The sequence below is a fragment of the Canis lupus genome, chromosome 13 (genome assembly GCF_003254725.2).
Source record: "Canis lupus dingo isolate Sandy chromosome 13, ASM325472v2, whole genome shotgun sequence".
Taxonomy (NCBI): Eukaryota; Metazoa; Chordata; class Mammalia; order Carnivora; family Canidae; genus Canis; species Canis lupus.
Window position 1 is genome coordinate 9,978,402 of NC_064255.1, and position 17,976 is coordinate 9,996,377.

At 34.6% G+C, this 17,976-nt stretch overlaps 1 protein-coding gene across 4 annotated transcripts in view; it reads right to left on the reverse strand.

Moving 5' to 3' along the window:
• Positions 1-493: 493 nt before the first annotated feature.
• Positions 494-17,976, reverse strand: part of NUDCD1 (NudC domain containing 1) — an 80,091-nt gene continuing 62,608 nt past the window's right edge. For 3 of the 4 annotated variants that reach the window (XM_025450243.2, XM_025450245.3, XM_035698868.2), the window contains 2 exons: positions 4,352-4,511; positions 494-1,817 (listed from right to left, as the gene is read on the reverse strand). In XM_025450243.2, coding sequence (XP_025306028.1) covers positions 1,525-1,817; positions 4,352-4,511 — 453 coding nt within the window. In that variant the 3' untranslated portion in view covers positions 494-1,524. The remainder of the gene's footprint in view (positions 1,818-4,351; positions 4,512-17,976) is intronic. The other variant, XM_025450244.3, reaches the window with a different exon arrangement.

Genomic DNA, 17,976 nt, shown 5'->3' on the forward strand with positions numbered 1-17,976 from the left:
TGGCCATCCTTATTTTTCTATGACTTGGCTGTTAATATTCTTTGTCTGCTTCTATACTGTATACTTTCTTTGTTTTTTTATTTTGTTTATTATGTTTTGAGATTCTAGATTTTAACTCTCATCTATCATGCATTGACAAATATCCCCCCTGAGTCTGCTGTTTTTCTTTTACCACTGTTAACAGAATCAGGCCATAAAGATATTTTACATTTTGTAATTTACTAATCTTTTACATTTTTTATTTCTGCTTCTTCAGAAGTCTTCTCAATCTTGAGATTATACACATTTTCTTCTAGTAAGTAAATAAAAAATGTATATCTATTTACTGATCCAATGATACCATCTCACTAATTACTACTTCATAAATATCTTAATATCTGATTGGTTACCTATTATCTTAGCTGTTTTTGCTCATTAAACTGGTATATAAAGTGAACGATTTTCCAGGTAAATGCAAACCAAAAAAATCCAAGGAAATAATGAGAAACTAAAATTCATGACACAAAATATTTAATGTATAAACAGGATTTTCTTTTTTAACTGTAGAAGGTTAAGGAGAACTACAAGGATAAATCATAATTTGTGTGTGACAGACTGTTACATTAATGGCTCCAAAGAATTATAGCTTCTGTTATCTGTGTTCCTGTGCAGTTCTCTTTCACACTGACTCTATACTTGGCCATATAATTTGCTTTTTTTCCATGAAGAAGAGCAAAATGATGGAAACACAGGCTCGATAAGTTCTTATATACTAAGGCTTGCTTTCCTGCAGTGTTTTTTCTATCACAGGAATAAGACAAATCTAGCTTGCTGGAGAATGAGATGCCACAAAGAAAGAACAGAGATGGCCAAATCAGTGAATTTCAAATATCTTTGTTTTAAATCACTGAGTTCTGAGGTGGTTTGTTGTTTAGCAATGAATATGAGCTACACTTTGTGGAATCTTATCATTTCTCTTTGTCTATGTCTGAAGAAGAACAAATGGACAAAAATTTAAAAATTGGAAAAAATTAATTTCAAAAAAATCTTAGTCTTTCAGCAACCTTTAACAATACTGGACCTGCTGTACTTCTCTTGGATTCCCCCTTTTCCTCAGCAATGTAGTATTTACAAGAATCAACATTTTAATTGTTATCTAAAAATTCTATAGGTACAGAATGAGGGAAAACTATTAATGAACAAGGCATACATGATAAATATTTTTATTTTTAAACACTGAATTGTACACCTTTCATATAAAAGATGAAATTCCACAGCCTGTCTTTTTAAAAAAATTATACTTACTAAGACTTTCTTTACATTTTTTACAGAAGCCAGTTTTCTCTAAATTTGCAGCTTTGTTCCATAGCTTTTACAGAATCATAATCTCTTGAATATACTTCCAATATCCTTTAAAAAATAAAAAATTCATACAAGATAATTTTATTTAACATAGTAAAACTTAACAGGCTATAGTATGACTACCAGCCTTCTGGCTACCACTGAATACTTTTTCAGTATAGAGAAGCCAATATATTGGAGTAATCAATTCTCTGTGTTTACTTTTATTAAAAAGAGGTTTTTGGTAGTGAGAACAAATAATCTCTCATTTGTTGCTTGAAAGCCTAAAATAGGATCATTGGTTTCTAGGCTTGCTACTTGCTGCTTAGCAACCTGCCCTACTTGCCTGCCTTCCTTTCTGTTGTAAAGTACAGTGGACATGGGAGTAGGCTGACGGTAGATGAATACTCGACGAAGGCACTCACACAAGGCTGCATAGGAGTAATTGGGAGCACAGGCAAAAAACTTTTTGTCTCTCTTTGATGCTTGGACGTAGCCTGCCAAGAAATGAACAAATAAAACTCATATATTAAAAAGAAGAAAAATGTGCTTAAACATTTAGTATTTAATAATCTATACTACAGATTAAAATGCCTCAATAAAATATACACCATAAATATTCAACAGTGGTTGAATTCTGAACCATTAATGATTAACCACAATCAATTTCTCCAACTGGTGCAAATATAGCTTTAATTTCTAAGGAACAAAATAGATAGGGATTTTTATCTCTTTAAGAAAAACACAACATAGTTCCTTATTATTTCTATGAACAAAACACTAAAAATCTAAAATCAAAAGACCTGAAAACATGTCAAACTATCCTTAAATGCCAATTTAATAATCAGTTAAGCATCAGAGTCTTGATTTCAGCTCAGGTCATGATTTCAGGGTTGTGAAATGGGCTGAGTGACTATCTCCTGCTGGGTATGGAGCCTGCTTGAGACTCTCTCTCTCTCAAATAAATAAATATATTTTTTAAGGTTTTATTTATTCATGAGAGGGACAGAAAGAGAGGCAGAGACACAGGCAGAGGGAGAAGCAGGCTCCCTATCGGGAGCCCAATATGGGACTTGATCCCAGAACTCTGGGATCACGCCCTGAGCCAAAGGCAGATGCTCAACCACTGAGCGACTCAGGTGTCCCATAAACAAATCTTTAAAAAAAATAATTAAGCTCATTAATCAGAGATGTAGCATCAGAGAATCTTTTTTTATCAAATAAGTGGAAAAATATTTATAGAATACTGCTGTAAAGTTATTTCAGGAGTGTGTCCATAATATAGGCCTTGAACCTGAAAATGCTAGTATGACAATGGATGCTCTTATTATTTATAATGTTAGTGGTATTTTTATACGCCAACAATGTAACAGGATTTTGTTGTACTTCAGCTTCCAGAAGTAGGACCTTGAGATTATAAGATGGAATGAAAATTCAAGTATCTGATTTTAAAAACTCAATTAGGACATCCCTTGAAAACTAATTAGGCTCTGAAAAAAACTTGTCTTTTAAAAAATCTTTACAGGTTAAAAGGGTGTTTGTGTTCTGAAATACAAATTAGGACTTTCAGATTGGGACATGGTTACTGAATGTCCTAACACGTAAGGTAAAAAATAGAACACTAATGTAAATTGAGATTCACCAAGTAATGAGCAAAGGAACAACTGAGCACAGAAGGAGGAATACTATTTTTTAAGATTTTATTTATTTGAGAGAGAGTTTGTGTGTACAGGTAGGGGGAAGGGCAGAGGGAGAGAATCTCAAGCAGACATTGCACTGAGTCCCACATGGGACTCAATCCCATGACCTTTAGACCATGACCTAAGCCAAAATCAAGAGTTAGATGCTTAACCAACTGAACCACCCAGGCATTCTTCAATGATGGTTTTTAATATTCAGCAGGATCTGAGGAGGAAAAGTGAAGAGGATATAGATACCTATTTGAGTATTTTAGAATCAGCTCTAATTCTAAACTAACCTCGAGAAAATTAATAATGTATATAGTATCTCAAGACTACATCTAATGTAACGTTAATTTAACTTAGACTCAAGCACAGAATTCTGTAACAGATTTAGGGATACAAATGAATAATCTGAGCATATGAAAATTATGTGATAGTACTTTCTTTACTGAAAAAAGATTCAGAATTAAATGCAAATTATAGTACAGAGGCTAGAAATTATGTGTTTAAATTTTTCAACAAAACTTTGTATTTCACATCATAAAAATCCACTTGGAGTCTAAATTAACCAGTTTAAGCGGCCTATATTATTAACTATAAAGGATAATTGACAAATCTCCTCTATAATTAGGGTTGTATTCCGAATGTAGAATTTTACTTCCTGTTGCCAGTTTAAAATAATTACTCAATAAAGCAATAACTGTGCCTAATTTATATAAAAAACTTTTCCCACACAATACTAATATATCTAGACATAAAACCAATTATTGCATGAGTCTATAATTATGTATCTTAAAAATTTTCAAGACCTAGTTTTAAAACCATTTCCCTTTTATCCTACAGAATAAATTTGATTTCTGCTTACCACCATTTCCCTAAGTGTTTTCATTACAATGGCTCTCTTTGACATGACAGTTCCATGAAAGATGTCTCCTCATGAGCATTATCTTAGAGCAATTCTATTATGTTTTTGAAGATTACTCTGAAGAAACCTGAATACAAGTTCCATGTAGGGTACTATCAAACCCACTGTTCATGTTCTAATACAGTATAGCTTACTTGGAATAAACAAATGACTGATTAGAATGACTCCAGTGGTTAGATAACCACTTTGATTTCTATTGTGTTGATCTTGTGTACAAGCATAAAAACAGATTAATCCTACTGTTCCAAAAGTACTAACATTCACCAGCCATAGTAAAAGCAACGAAATTATAGCACAAATCAATTCAAATATAATTAGGACAGCTCAAATTAAAAAGAAAAAGAAAAAAAGAAATGAATTTAAAATAAATGACCATGATTTTTGACATAATAGAAAACGCGCCTGCAAAGAGCTTGCTTTATACCTAAAGCATTGAAAGTTGCAATGTGTTCCCACATATCATCTTGTTTGCTGGAGTGTGGTTGCCAGAGTAGGGCATCAACATCATGACGCAAACAGAAACAGGGCATTTCTTTAGGGTCCACTATGACAGAGAAAAGGTACTGGTTGCTTCCAAGATTCACCTAAAATAAAAAGAGACAGCAAATTAATAATGATGATGCCAATAACTGACACACAGTGCTATGTCAGCAGCTCTTCTAAACTTTCTATATGCATAATCTGATTACTTCTTCAGAAATGTGCCTGGGAGAAATGTGCTAGCGTGATGTCCATTTCAAAGTTGAGGAATTCCAAGTTACTTACTGAAGGTCAGCCTGGTAATAATAAGTCATGGAGCTGAGATTTGAAACCCAGAATCTATGTTCTTAACCACTACACTATACTAATAACCTGGATTAAACATGATATTAAAGCACTAATTTATAGGCAGAATATTTTTAAACGGGAAAGTATTTTTAAACCACAGAATACAAATATGATGTTTACAAATGTAACTTGTAATAATAACTACCAAGAACAAAGATAGCTCCTAGGCTTTATAAGCATGTGCTTAAATGCCAGGCATGTAATAAATAATCTCAACAACCTACCATTTCCCTACAAGGCTATTATTATCTTCATTTAATAGATAAAAGAACATAGTTGGAAAGTTTGAGAACTTGTTTTAGGCTACAAAGAACCACCACAATGCTGGGATTAAAGCTCAAATCTGTTTGTTTATAAATTATTTACTTTGATGTACAATTTATAGTACCCATGTCAAGAATGTTTATTATGTTCATTTTTTTGCAATATTGATGACCAGAGGAATTCATTTTAATACAAAAACATCAAGTCGAGACTCATATTTGGATTCTACCTACAAGAATACTTCTTTTAATGAAAATAGGTTGAAATGATTCTTTAATGTTATCAGAGTTAAAAATGTCTAAATACCATATGAACAAAATCATAACAAATGTAGAAAATATAAAATATGCATAGTACTTGATAAATACTGAATTGTTCTCATGAGTTTCAAAGCAGCCTGGAGAATAAAAGTGTTGGGTTAAAGTGAGAGGTAGAGACCTGACCTGTATTCAATAGGAAAAACTGAAGTGACTCTCCAGCAAGAGGATTTGTTGGTATAACCGTACCAGCATAGGCTCCTGGTCACAGGAGAATCCTGTGACAGAGCAACCCAACTTCTGTTGCTCCAGCAATGCCTGAGGATAGGGCTTTTGTTTGTTCTTCACAGAAAGGAGAGAGGCTGGCAGACATTGTTCACAGATTATACCTGTGTATATATACTTACAAGGATGTTTACTGCAGCTTTGTTTATATAACAGTGAAACGTTTAAAATAAAATAAAACTGGTACATTTATTCTTGGAAAAAAAAATGGGCCCCTTATTCTGACTTAGATGTTCCTTCTCTTCCACTCTCACTTTATACATCTATTACAGTAGAATCAAAATACTATTAATTACAAAAGCAGCAATTTCACATGGTTTGCTTTGCTCCTGCTAATCATCGGCTAAATGAGGTTTGTTTTCAAAACCACCAACTGCCTGGCCTTTTATACTAAGATAAACCCAACACTGTTTCAGCTCTCTTCCCTGCATGTCCTTCTAATATGCTCATTTATTTACTTACCAAGGGCTTTCACAGAAGAAAAAAAATAACTGAAATACAGATTGAAAACATATTTTCGTAACAATGTGTTTACTTTTATGAGACAAGTGCCTTAAGAATGTACGGGGTATTAACAGTGAAAATGATGTACCACCGATCCTCGCATATATGAATGGACAACAGGGAGAGAATAGAGGGCCCTAAACCACCAAGTAAAAGGCTAACCACTGAGGGAGATCAACCATGAATAAGAAGATGGGGATGGAGATCCTGCGATGTACCCCTTATTCCGACTTAGATGCTCCTTTTCTTCCACACCCACGTACTTTATACACAGCTCCATTACAGTGGACTCAACAACTCCTTTGTTGTCAATTTCAATAATCTTCATAGCATCTGAACCAGAATTAGATTCCATCTCAAGAAACCACTTTCTTTGCTTATGTCAAAGAAGCAACTGTTCATCAGTTCAAGTTTTATCATGAGATTGCAGCAATTCAGTCACATCTTCAGACTCCCCTTCTAATTCTAGTTCTCTTGGTATTTCCATATCTGCAGTTACTCCCTCTACTGAACTCTTGAGCCCCTCAAAATCATCAACAATTTCCAAACTCCTATTGATATTGGTATTTTGACCTCTTCTCAAAAATCATGAATGCTCTCACTGGCACCTTAAATGGTGAATTTGTTCAGGTCTTTAACTGATTTTGTTCAGATCCATCAGAAGAATCACTGTCTATGGAAGCCACAGCCTTATAAAATGTGTTTCTTAAATAAGACTTGAAAGTCAAAATTACTCCTTGATCCCTGGACTGCAGAATGGATGTTATGTTGGCAAGCATGAAAACATTAACCTCATTGTACATCTCCATCAGAGCTCTTGGATGACCAGATGCATTATCAAACAGTAGTATTTTGAAACGAATCTTTTTATTTTCTAAGCAGCAGGTCTTAACAGTGGGCTTAAAATATTTAGTAAACCATGTTGTTAGAAAAAATGCTGTCATCCAGCTCTGTTGTTCCATTTATATAGCAAAGGAAGGTAGATTAAGCACAATTTTTAAGGGCTCTAGAATTTACAGAATGATAAATGAGGACTGGCTTCAACTTAAAAACACCAGCTAAATTCACCTCCAAGAGCAACAAGCCTATCCTTTGTAGCTTTGATGCCAGGCACTGACCTATTTCTAGCTATCAAAGTCCTAGATGGCATCTTCTTCCAATAGAAAGCTGTTTTGTCTATTGAAAATCTGTTGTTGGGGCAGCCCGGGTGGCTCAGCGGTTTAGTGCTGCCTTCAGCCCAGGGCTGATCCTGGAGACCCAGGATCAAGTCCCATGTCCGGCTCCGTGCATAGAGCCTGCTTCTCCCTCTGCCTGTGTCTCTGCCTCTCTCTCTCTCTCTGTGTGTGTGTCTCATGAATAAATATATAAAATATTTTTTAAAAAAAATCTGTGTTTAAAAAAAAAAAAAATCTGTGTTTACTGTAGCCACCATTATTATTTATCTTAGCCAGATCTTCTGGATAACTTGCTGCTGCTTCACCTTGCATTTTCATGTTATGGAGATGGCTTCTCTCCTCAAACCTCATGAATCAAGGTTGGCTACCTTCAAACTTTTCTTCTATAGCTCTGTACCTCTCTTAGCCTTCACAGAATTGAAGAGAGTTGGGGTCTTGATCTGGGTTTGTCTTTGGCTTCAGAGAATGTTGTGGCTGGTTTCATTTTCTATTTAGACCACTAAAACTCAATCTGTACCAGCTAAGGCTGTTTTGCTTTATCACTGGTGTGTTCACAAAGTAGCACTTTTAATTTCCTTCAATAACTTTTCCTTCACATTCACAACTTAGCTAACCATTTGGAGCAAGAGGCCTAGTTTTTGATTTTAAAGTGAGAGACATGTGATCTTTCCTTTCACTTTAATGCTTAGGAGCTACTGTAGGGTTATTAATTGGTAACTAACTTCATTATTATTGTCTTAGGAAATAGGGAGGGTTGGAGAGGAAGAGAGGGGAATGGCCAGGTTGGCAAAGCAGTTAGAATGTATACAACATTTATAGATTAAGTTTGTCATCTCATATGAGCAAAGTTTGTGGCACCCCCAAAAAACAATAGTTAACATCAAAGATCACTGATCACAGATGACCATAACAAATATAATATTTCAAACTTTTTTATTATTGAGAATTACCAAAATGTGACAAGGAGACACAGTGAACAAACGCTGTTGGAAAAATGGCACCCACAGAGTTGCTCAGCAGAGTTGCCACAAACTTTCAATTGTAAAAAAAGATGGCCAAATAACAAAAACACTGCATCTACAAAGCACAGTAAAATGAAGTATGCCTGTACTTTATGCCATACTTAAATAGCTCCTTCTCTTCTGAGCAGTTTTCTCCAATATTAATAAAAAGAAATATGGCAATAATAATTTATACCTCTCCTACAGAACTTATCTCATTTCCTTTATATGGTCTTTGAGTGTGAGAACTGTGACTCTAGGTAGGATACTTAGCCCCTATTTTATTCTCCTGTAAATATGATGATAATAATAGTACTTATTTTGTAATTGTTATAATGAGTAAAATATATTTCAAGCACCTGCAGAGTGTTGGCATTTAGAAAGACCTTAGTAAATGCAAATATTCTTTATTACCATTCTAGGCATCTTCTATAGATTCTTCCTTAAATATTATTGGCATTGCAAATTAAACAAATGAGATGAGCAACATTAATGAGGAAAGCACAGCAACTCAGCAGTGATCTTCATAGAATCGTGTAGCACTTAAATAATTTTATGCCGAAGAATGTGTGAATAGTTATTACAAAGAAAACCTTTATGTTAATTATGTTGTTCAATTTAGACAAGTTTCTAGATTCTGGCACCATTTCAAAAATAAGAAAAATTCATTATCTGCTTGTCATTTTATTGTCAAATTCTATTTTATATATAGTTCTACCTGTATGCCCATCACTTTCAATTTTATACTTTACTATACTGCATGTTTCAGTAGTTTGCAGATCTGCCCAGGAAAAAGTGAACAAGGTATTCCTTTTTTTGTTTGTTTGTTTGTTTGTTTGTTTTAAAGATTTTATTTATTTATTCATGAGAGACAGAGAGAGCAGAGACATAGGCAGGCTCCCTGAGAGGAACTTGATGTGGGACTCGATCCAAGGACCCCAGGATCACAACCTGAGCCACCCAGGTGCCCCTGAACAAGTTATTCTTGAAATAAGATTGGGTGTTTTAAATATACTCAAAACCAAGTTTCTGTAAGTTTTAAAAACAAATTAAAATTCGTCTGATGATAGTAACTGCAAATAGTAATACACTGTGAGACAAAACATGCTTTAATGAGATAAACATTTTAGAATTTTTCTATGTATAGTAAGAGATTGTGTAATATTCATTTTATTTAGTAAAGTCCAGCCTTCCTTGTCTTCATTTTAAATCAAGTATTCCACATAGCTAAATAAACAAGATTATGACACACACACACACAAACACACGCCACCGAAAGATGTTTGATCCTTCTTGGGTTGCTGGTTACTGGCCATGATAGGAAAATAGGCTTTGGGCAGCCCTGATGGCTTAACAGTTTAGCGCTGCCTTCAGCCCGAGGTGTGATCCTGGAGACCCGGGATCGAGTCCCATGTCGGGCTCCCTGCATGGAACCTGCTTCTCCCTCTGCCTGTGTTTGTGCACCCCCGCCTCTGTCTCTCATGAATAAATAAATAAAATCTTTAAAAAAAAAAAAAAAAGGAAAACAGGCTTATAATTCTATTCAAAGGTTGCAAACTAAGTGGATAAAGGAACTGCATATAAACACTGATTTTAAGATAAAACCTAAACAATGTATGGTTTCGTTCTTCTTATAATAGTACTGGAATTTTGTGATAATTATTTATGCTTTTTACTACTTTTTCTTGCCTCACTTCATTAGGATGGATTTCTAGCATGATGCTGACTAGGAGTAGAGGGCAAACACCCTTGCCTGTTACCAATCTTAGGGGGGGAAGCATTTGATCTTCTACCATAAAGTATAATGTTAACTCTAGGTTTCTCAGGGAGGTAGTTACCTTCAATTCCTAGTTTGGCAAGCATTTTTATCATAAATGGCATAAATGGGACTAAAATATTTTTCTTTCATTTGTTGATAATACTGAATGTCAATTTGAATGCTGAATCAGTATTGAGTTCTCAAGATAAACTTTACTTGGTCATGATGTATTATCCTTTTACTTACTACTGGATTTCATTGATAGTTTACTGAGAATTTCTGCATTTATATTCATGGACAATACTGGTTTTCCTCCCTCCCTCCCTTCCTCTTTCCTTTTTTATTTTGTCCTATCTTTGGCTGAGTACTGCAACCTCATAAAATAAGTTGAGATGTTCCTTTTTTTTTTTTTTTTTTTTTTATTTCCTGGGACAGTCTGTAGAATAATGATACTATTTCTTTGTTTGGTAGAACAATGGTGAAGCTATCTAGGTTTGGAGTTTTGTTAGGTTTTTAACAATAAATTCAATCCTATTAACAGATATAGGACTACTGCAGTTATCTATTTCTTCTTGAGTGAACTGTGGTAATGCTTATCTTTCAAGGAATTTGTTTCACTTGAATTGTCAAAGATATGAAAATAAATAGAACTCATAATATTCCATTATTACACCTTAGTGTCTTTGGACCTTTCTGCACATTTTTATTCCTGGTTTGATAATTTGTGTTTTCTTTTTCCTTGGTTATCCTGCTAGAGATTTACCAAGATTAGTCTTTTCAAAGGATCAGCTTTTGGTTTCATTGCTTTTCTTTATTTTCAGTTCCACTGATTTCTGCTCTTACCTTTAAGAGCAGAATCTTTGCTTTAGATTTGGTTTGTTCTTCTTTCCCTAGTTTAAGGTGCAAGATTAAACTATTAGTATATTTTTTCTTTTCTAATATAACCTATAATGCTATAAAAATTCCCTCTAAGCATTGCTTTAGCTGCATCCCACATGGATTGTGCTTCATTTTCATTAAATACAAAATTTCCTAATTTCCTTTGTGAGGTTCAGTATGACTGATGGGTTATTTAAGAAATGTGTTAATTTCCAAATTATTTGGATGGGTTTTCCAGATTTTTCTGTTTTACTAATATCTACTTTAGTTGTTACGGTCAGAGAACAATCAGTTTATGATTATTTTTAAAATTTTTTAAATTACTTTTAAAACAATCAACAAAATTTGTTGATTATTTTGGTCTATTTTGGTGAATGTTTCATGTCTCTTCTGGGATCCCAATCAGATGTATGTTAGACTATTTAATATTTCCCCATATATCCTAACTGCTCAGTTTTTTTCTTTTTAATTCCCATCCCATACCCCACTTTGGCTTAGGTTCTACTAATTTTTAATAACCTATTTTCAAGGTCACTAATTCTTTTTCCAGATATATTGAATATACTGATAAATATGTTGAAGGCATTCTTTTTGCTGTGTTTTTTTTCCTAGAATTTTCATTTTGCTTAGTTTCTTTCTGCTATTATTCTGTATTTATTTATATATCCATGTAACCCATTTTCCCCACAAAACTCTTTAATGTCACACAGTTACATTAAGTTCCTTGTTTGGTAGTTCCAAAATACAGATCATTTGAGATTTGAGTCTTGTGACGTAGTCTGCCTTATCTCTTGTCAGTGGGATGTTTCTTTCTGGTGTGCCCCCCACCCCCCCTTTTAAGCTTTGTAATTTTTTTTTTAATTTTTATTTTTTTATTTATGATAGTCACAGAGAGAGAGAGAGAGAGAGAGAGAGGCAGAGACACAGGCAGAGGGAGAAGCAGGCTCCATGCACCGGGAGCCCGATGTGGGATTCGATCCCGGGTCTCCAGGATCGCACCCTGGGCCAAAGGCAGGCGCCAAACCGCTGCGCCACCCAGGGATCCCCAAGCTTTGTAATTTTTGATCGAATACTGGATGTGAAAGGCAGTAGAGACTGAGGTAAGTAGTATTTATGCCTAGGAATGGACACACTTCTGCTAGGTCATTAGTGTGGGTAGTTATGACAGAGTAGGGTGTGAAAAGGCTAGTCTAAACTTGAGTTCTGTTGTTGTTATAGTTACTCTCAGTGCAACCCTGGCTTCAAGTTCCCCTCGTGTTAACTGGTAGGGGCTGGTGGGGGCTGAGTTGATGGAGGATTTTCCTCAGCTCTATTTTACCTCCAGCTTTAGGCTTTCACTATATATCTATCTGCCTGTCAGAGTCTCTCTATGCTTTACCTTCTTTAGTGGTAGACTGCTGTTGTCAGTTACTCGCTGCTTCCTAGCCTCATGGCAGGGAGTTGAGGGGCTTCGTACTCTTGGTTCAGCCTTAGTCCTGGGCCTTATATCCCTGAGTTTCAGGGTTTGGACCTTTTCAGTGATATTCTCCTTCCTCCAGTGGTAGGAAACTTCTAATAGGCCTCAGATGATCTGATTTCTCCCCTAGGCCTAGAGAGGTGTTTTCAAAAGTTATTTTTTCCCCCCTCAGCAGCAACAGGTCTTCTTCTGAGCCTTGAGATGCTAAGATTTGATGCTCTTCTTCCAGCAACTTAAGACTACTGTTACTTAAAATAATCCAGGAAAGATGTCATGCACTGCACTGAAGTACAGAGCAAGGGACATCCGGTTCTCAAGAGCTAAGCAGATTACCTGTTCATCAAAACTACATGCTATTTTCTAAACAATTTTCTACTTCTCCTTTAGACCTGACTTGCCAATGTATTTGTTTATAGAATGACCTTCTAGTTCTTCATGAGATCTGAAAGAGACTGTTTCTACGGCTCCCTATAATCTCCACTTATGTTTGCAACTAAATATCCATCTCAAGATAATTCCGGAGGTTTTCTGTTTCCTGCAAACTCTAAAAATCCACACAACATAATTTTGTCCAAAAGAAAAACAAATCAGAATTAAGATTACAATGAAATGTGATAATTAAAAATTACAATTAAAATTAAGGGCACTTTTGTATGATCTTATAAAAACAAAAAATATCAACATAAGAAAGAAAATGTCTGCAGAACAACAAAAACATTATCATACTTTGAAGCAGACAAAACAAGGGAAGTGAGACATTATCTATTATCTGGCATGGGCAATTACCTGTAAGAATCAATAATAAGATGTTCAAAGTTCCCTGAGTAGTAAGAACATATGCCACAATCTCAAAGTGACAGGTTGGTGTTCAAGAGCAAAATGGGACAGCAAATAAGAAAGAAGGATAAGAACAACTGTTTTGGGCCAACACTGACAAAGGAAGTAATACCCAGTAGTTTATTAGCAGTGGAAAGAACTGAAACAAACCATGAATAGCCAGAAAATAAAATTTTTAAATGGAGAAGGCTAAAGGTACTTATTAGCCATAGGGTTAAAGAGCCTTACTTACTTCAAATATCTCTGAGTATTACTATATACATATACAGCATGGTAATTTATGTTTACCCTGATGACATTCAACTATCAATAAAATGTTACTTTCTCTTCAAAATATTCTATAGAAGATGCTGGGCAAATAAGTTTTAGTAGGATTCCATTAAAAAAGAACTTTAAAGTTTTAACACTTAAATTAGAAGAATTAATTTATACTAGACAATTTACGTATTTGACAAACTTATTCTTTGCTACTGCCAAATTTAGGAAAAAATTCCTAAATCCATAAACCCTTTGGCAAATATAATTCCACATTTCTTCTATTTTCATATTTATTAAAGAAAAGATTGTATTTATCTTTGAAGTACTAGTAAGACTACAATACAATTAGAGTAAAATATTCTTTGGAGAAAACTTTGAAATGTATTTCAAGTAGTTAGTTGATAGACTTTTTCTTCTCTTTGTAGAACACTTAGCAAATAAAGACTTTTGAAGATTAATGTCCGAGTAAAGACATTTAAATAACCTCTAATCACTGATATTACCAAATTAAATTGAAAATAAGTATTAAGAAAAAGGTTTTATCTGTTCAGAAACAAAATGTATTTTTGAGGCCAGACTGAAAAGTTAACGATATGGAACTTTAATTCCAAATTCTATTATTTAATTCCAAATCCAAACATTCTATACAGAGAACAAATTGCTAAAATTTACCCATTTCTCACTATGCGTTAAGTATTGCGTTGATCTGTATCTACAATTGTATAAGGGAAAGATATTCTTGTGTTTCTCCTTTACTCTCACAATACTATCAGAGTCAGAACATTTCTGACACCAGATGTGTGGGTTTTACCAGCAAGATGTCCTACAATTCAATTCTGCTTTGACACAATTTCCTTGGAGGGAGCATCAGATCCCACAGGCTAAAGCCTCAGTTCCACAAGACTCTCTCCCAAATCTTCACTTTAGATGCCAATCTCAAGACCCAAGTTGTCATTTGTACTTCTGATTGGCCACAAATCAGGGTTCTAAAAACCCTCTCATTGAGTTCCATAATTTACTAAGAGAGTTAACAAAACTCATATTTATTATAAAAAAATATGATAACAGATAAAAATGAACATCCAGATAAAAGAGATGCACAGTGCAATCTATATGAAGGTGCACAAAACTTTCATTCCCTCATCAGACATGCCATCTTTCTGAACACATGGTAAGGTGTTCAGCAACCCAGAAGCTCAATGAACACTGCATTTTGGGATTTTTATGAAAGTTTCATCACATAGGCATGATCAATCATTAACTCCGTCTCTAGTATCTCTCTTTTTCTTAAAGGATAGGAGGTGGGGCTGAAAAGTTCCAAGCTTCTAATCATGGTGTGGTCTTTCTGGTGAAAAGCCCACCAAGAGTTATCTCCTTAGAACAAAGGACATTCCTATAACCTACTAGGAGTTATTTGACCTAGGGTCAAATACCAAGGGATTAGTGGCTCTGTCAGGAACCTATATCAAAAGATCAGATATTACAAAAAAAAGATGCTCCTCTTGCTCTTATCATTTAGGAAATTACAAGGGTTTCAGGAACTCTGTGCTAGGAACTAGAGGCAGAGAACAATATATACTTATTTCTATTTTACAACTATTTTACAAGTACATTATTTAAACTTCACTACTTGAGAATTAGGAATATGATGCCATTTTATAGAAGGAACTCAAACCTAAGACATTAAGACATTTCAGTTAAGAAGCTAATAAACAGCAAGTGGGATTTTAGTTTGGGTAGGCTTCCAAATCCATATTCTTAATTACCATCACTGGATGCTCTCCAAAGCCCATTTTATAGTAACTATTCTTTGTTAATGTTAATAGAAGCCTAGTTGACATGTAATGCAGCATTAGTTTTAGGTGTATGACATAGTGATCCAACAATCATATACATTACAAAATGCTCACCACGGTAAGTATAGTTACCATAAATCAACAGTTGTTATAATATCACTGACTATATTCCCTATGCTATACTTTGATCCCTGTGATTTTTTTTATAACTCCAAGTATGTACTTTTTAATCCCCTTAACCTATTTTGTCTATCTTCTTACTCTCCTCCCCTCTGGCAACCACCAGTTCTCTGTATTTACGGGTCTGTTTTTGTCATTGTTCATTTGTTTTGTTTCAGAGATTCTACATATAAGTGAGATCATATATTTTTCTCTGACTTATTTCATTTACCATAATGCCATCAAACTGTTCCATGTTGTCACAAATGGCAAAATTCTCTTTTATGGCTAAAAAATATATTTTATGTATATACACTTTTTCTTTACCCATTAATGCACCAATGGACACATAATATTTCCCAATGTTGGTTTTTGGCTATCATCAATAATGCTAACATGAACAATGGAAGTTAGTGCTTTTATTGTTAGTGTTTTTTATTTCCTTTGAATAAATACCAAGAAGTGGAATTACTGGATCATGTGGTTATTTCTATTTCTAACTTTTTGAGGCAACTCCATGTTTTTCATAACAGTTGCACCAAAGTACATTTCCATCAAAAGCGCATGAGGGTTCCTTTTAATCTGTGTCTTCACCAACATTTGTTACTTCTTGTCTTTTTTGATACTAGCCATTCTTCCAGTGTGAGATGATGATTCACTGTGGTTTTGGTTTGTATTTCCCTGAAGATTAGTAATGTTGAATATATTTTCACAGGTATCTTGGTCACCTGTGTGTCTTCTTTGGAAAAATTCTATTCAGATCTTCTGCCCATTTTTTTTAAAGATTTTATTTATTATTTATTCATAGACAGAGAGAGAGAGAGAGAGAGAGAGAGAGAGAGAGAGAGGCAGAGACACAAGCAGAGGGAGAAGCAGGTTCCATGCCGGGAGCCCGATGCGGGACTCGATCCCAGGACTCCAGGATCACGCCCTGGGCCAAAGGCAGGCGCTAAACCGTAGAGCCACCCAGGGATCCCCCTTCTGCCCATTTTTAAAACAGATTTTTTTTTTTTTTTTTAGTTATAGGAGTTCTTTATGTATTTTGGATATTAATCCCTTATCGGATATATCATTCGTAATTCTCTTCTCCAACTCAGTAAGTGAATTTTCATTTTATTGATGAAATCTTTTGCCATGCAAAAAGATTATTAGTTTGTTGTAGTTCCAATTATTTATTTTTGCTATTGTTTCCCTTGCCTGAGGAAAGACAATGAGAAAAATATTGCTAAGGCTGAGGCATAAACTGTAATGCCTATGTGTTCTTTTGGGAGTTACATGGCTTCAGGTCTTATATTTAGGTTTTTTAATCCATTTTGAGGGTTTTTTTTGTATATGGTATAAAGAAGTGGTCTGGTTTCACTCTTTTACATGTAGATGTTCTTTTTTCCTAGGATGATTTATTGAATAAGATATCTTTTCCCTATTGTACATTAAAAAAAAAAAGATTTATTATTAGAGTGGGGGGGGGAAGGGCAGAAAGAGAGGAGGAAGGAGAGGGAGAGATTCCCAAGGAGACTCCCTGCTGAGTACAGAGCCCTACACGGGGCTCAGTCCTATGACCTTATCATGATCTGAGTCAAAATAAGAGTTGGACCCTTAACGAACTGAGCTACCCAAGTGCCCCATCCCCATTGTATAGTCTTGCCTCCTTTGTCATGTATTAATTGACCATATCAGCATGGGTTTATTTCTAGGCTCTCTATTCTGTTTCACTAATTTATGTGTCTGTTTTTGTGCCAGTATTATACTGTTTTGATTACTGTGATTTGTAGTATGGTTTCAAATCTGGGATTGTGACACCTCTAGCTTTGTTCATTCTCAATACCTTGGCTATTAGTGAATTTTTTGTGGTTCATAAAAATTTCAGGATGTTTTGTTCTAGTTCTGTGAAAAATGCTATTGGTATTTTGATAGGCATTTTCCTGAATATCTAGATTGCTTTGATTGTTATGGACTTTTTTTTTTTTAAGATAGATTTATTTATTGATTCTTATTTATTTATTTATTTGTTTGTTTATTTATTTATTTATTTACCGGGAGCCTGACGTGGGACTTGATCCCGGGACTCCAGGATCGCGCCCTGGGCCAAAGGCAGGCGCCAATATGGAGATTTTAACAATATAAATTCTTCCAATCCATATGCACGGTATATATTTCCATTTCCTTGTGTGTTGTTTGATTTCTTTCATCAATGTTTTAGTTTTCAGAGTACAAGGTCCTTCACCTCCTTGGTTAAATTTATTCCTAGGTATTTTAATTGCTTTTGATGCAACTGTAAATGAGATGTTTTTAATTCCTCTTTATGATGGTAATTAGCATACAGAAACAACAGATTTTCATAATTTTGTATCCTGCAACATTAGTAAATTCACTTATTAGTTCCAACAAACTTTTGATGGAGTCTTTAGGGTTTTCTATATATATTATGTCATCTGCAGCGATAGTTTTAATTGTAGTTTAACATCTAATGTTCTATTAGTTTCAGATGAACAACATAATGATTTGATAAGTATCTATTTCATACTATGCTAACCACAAGTATGGCTACCATCTGTCACTATATAGTGTTACTACAACATCACCTGACTATA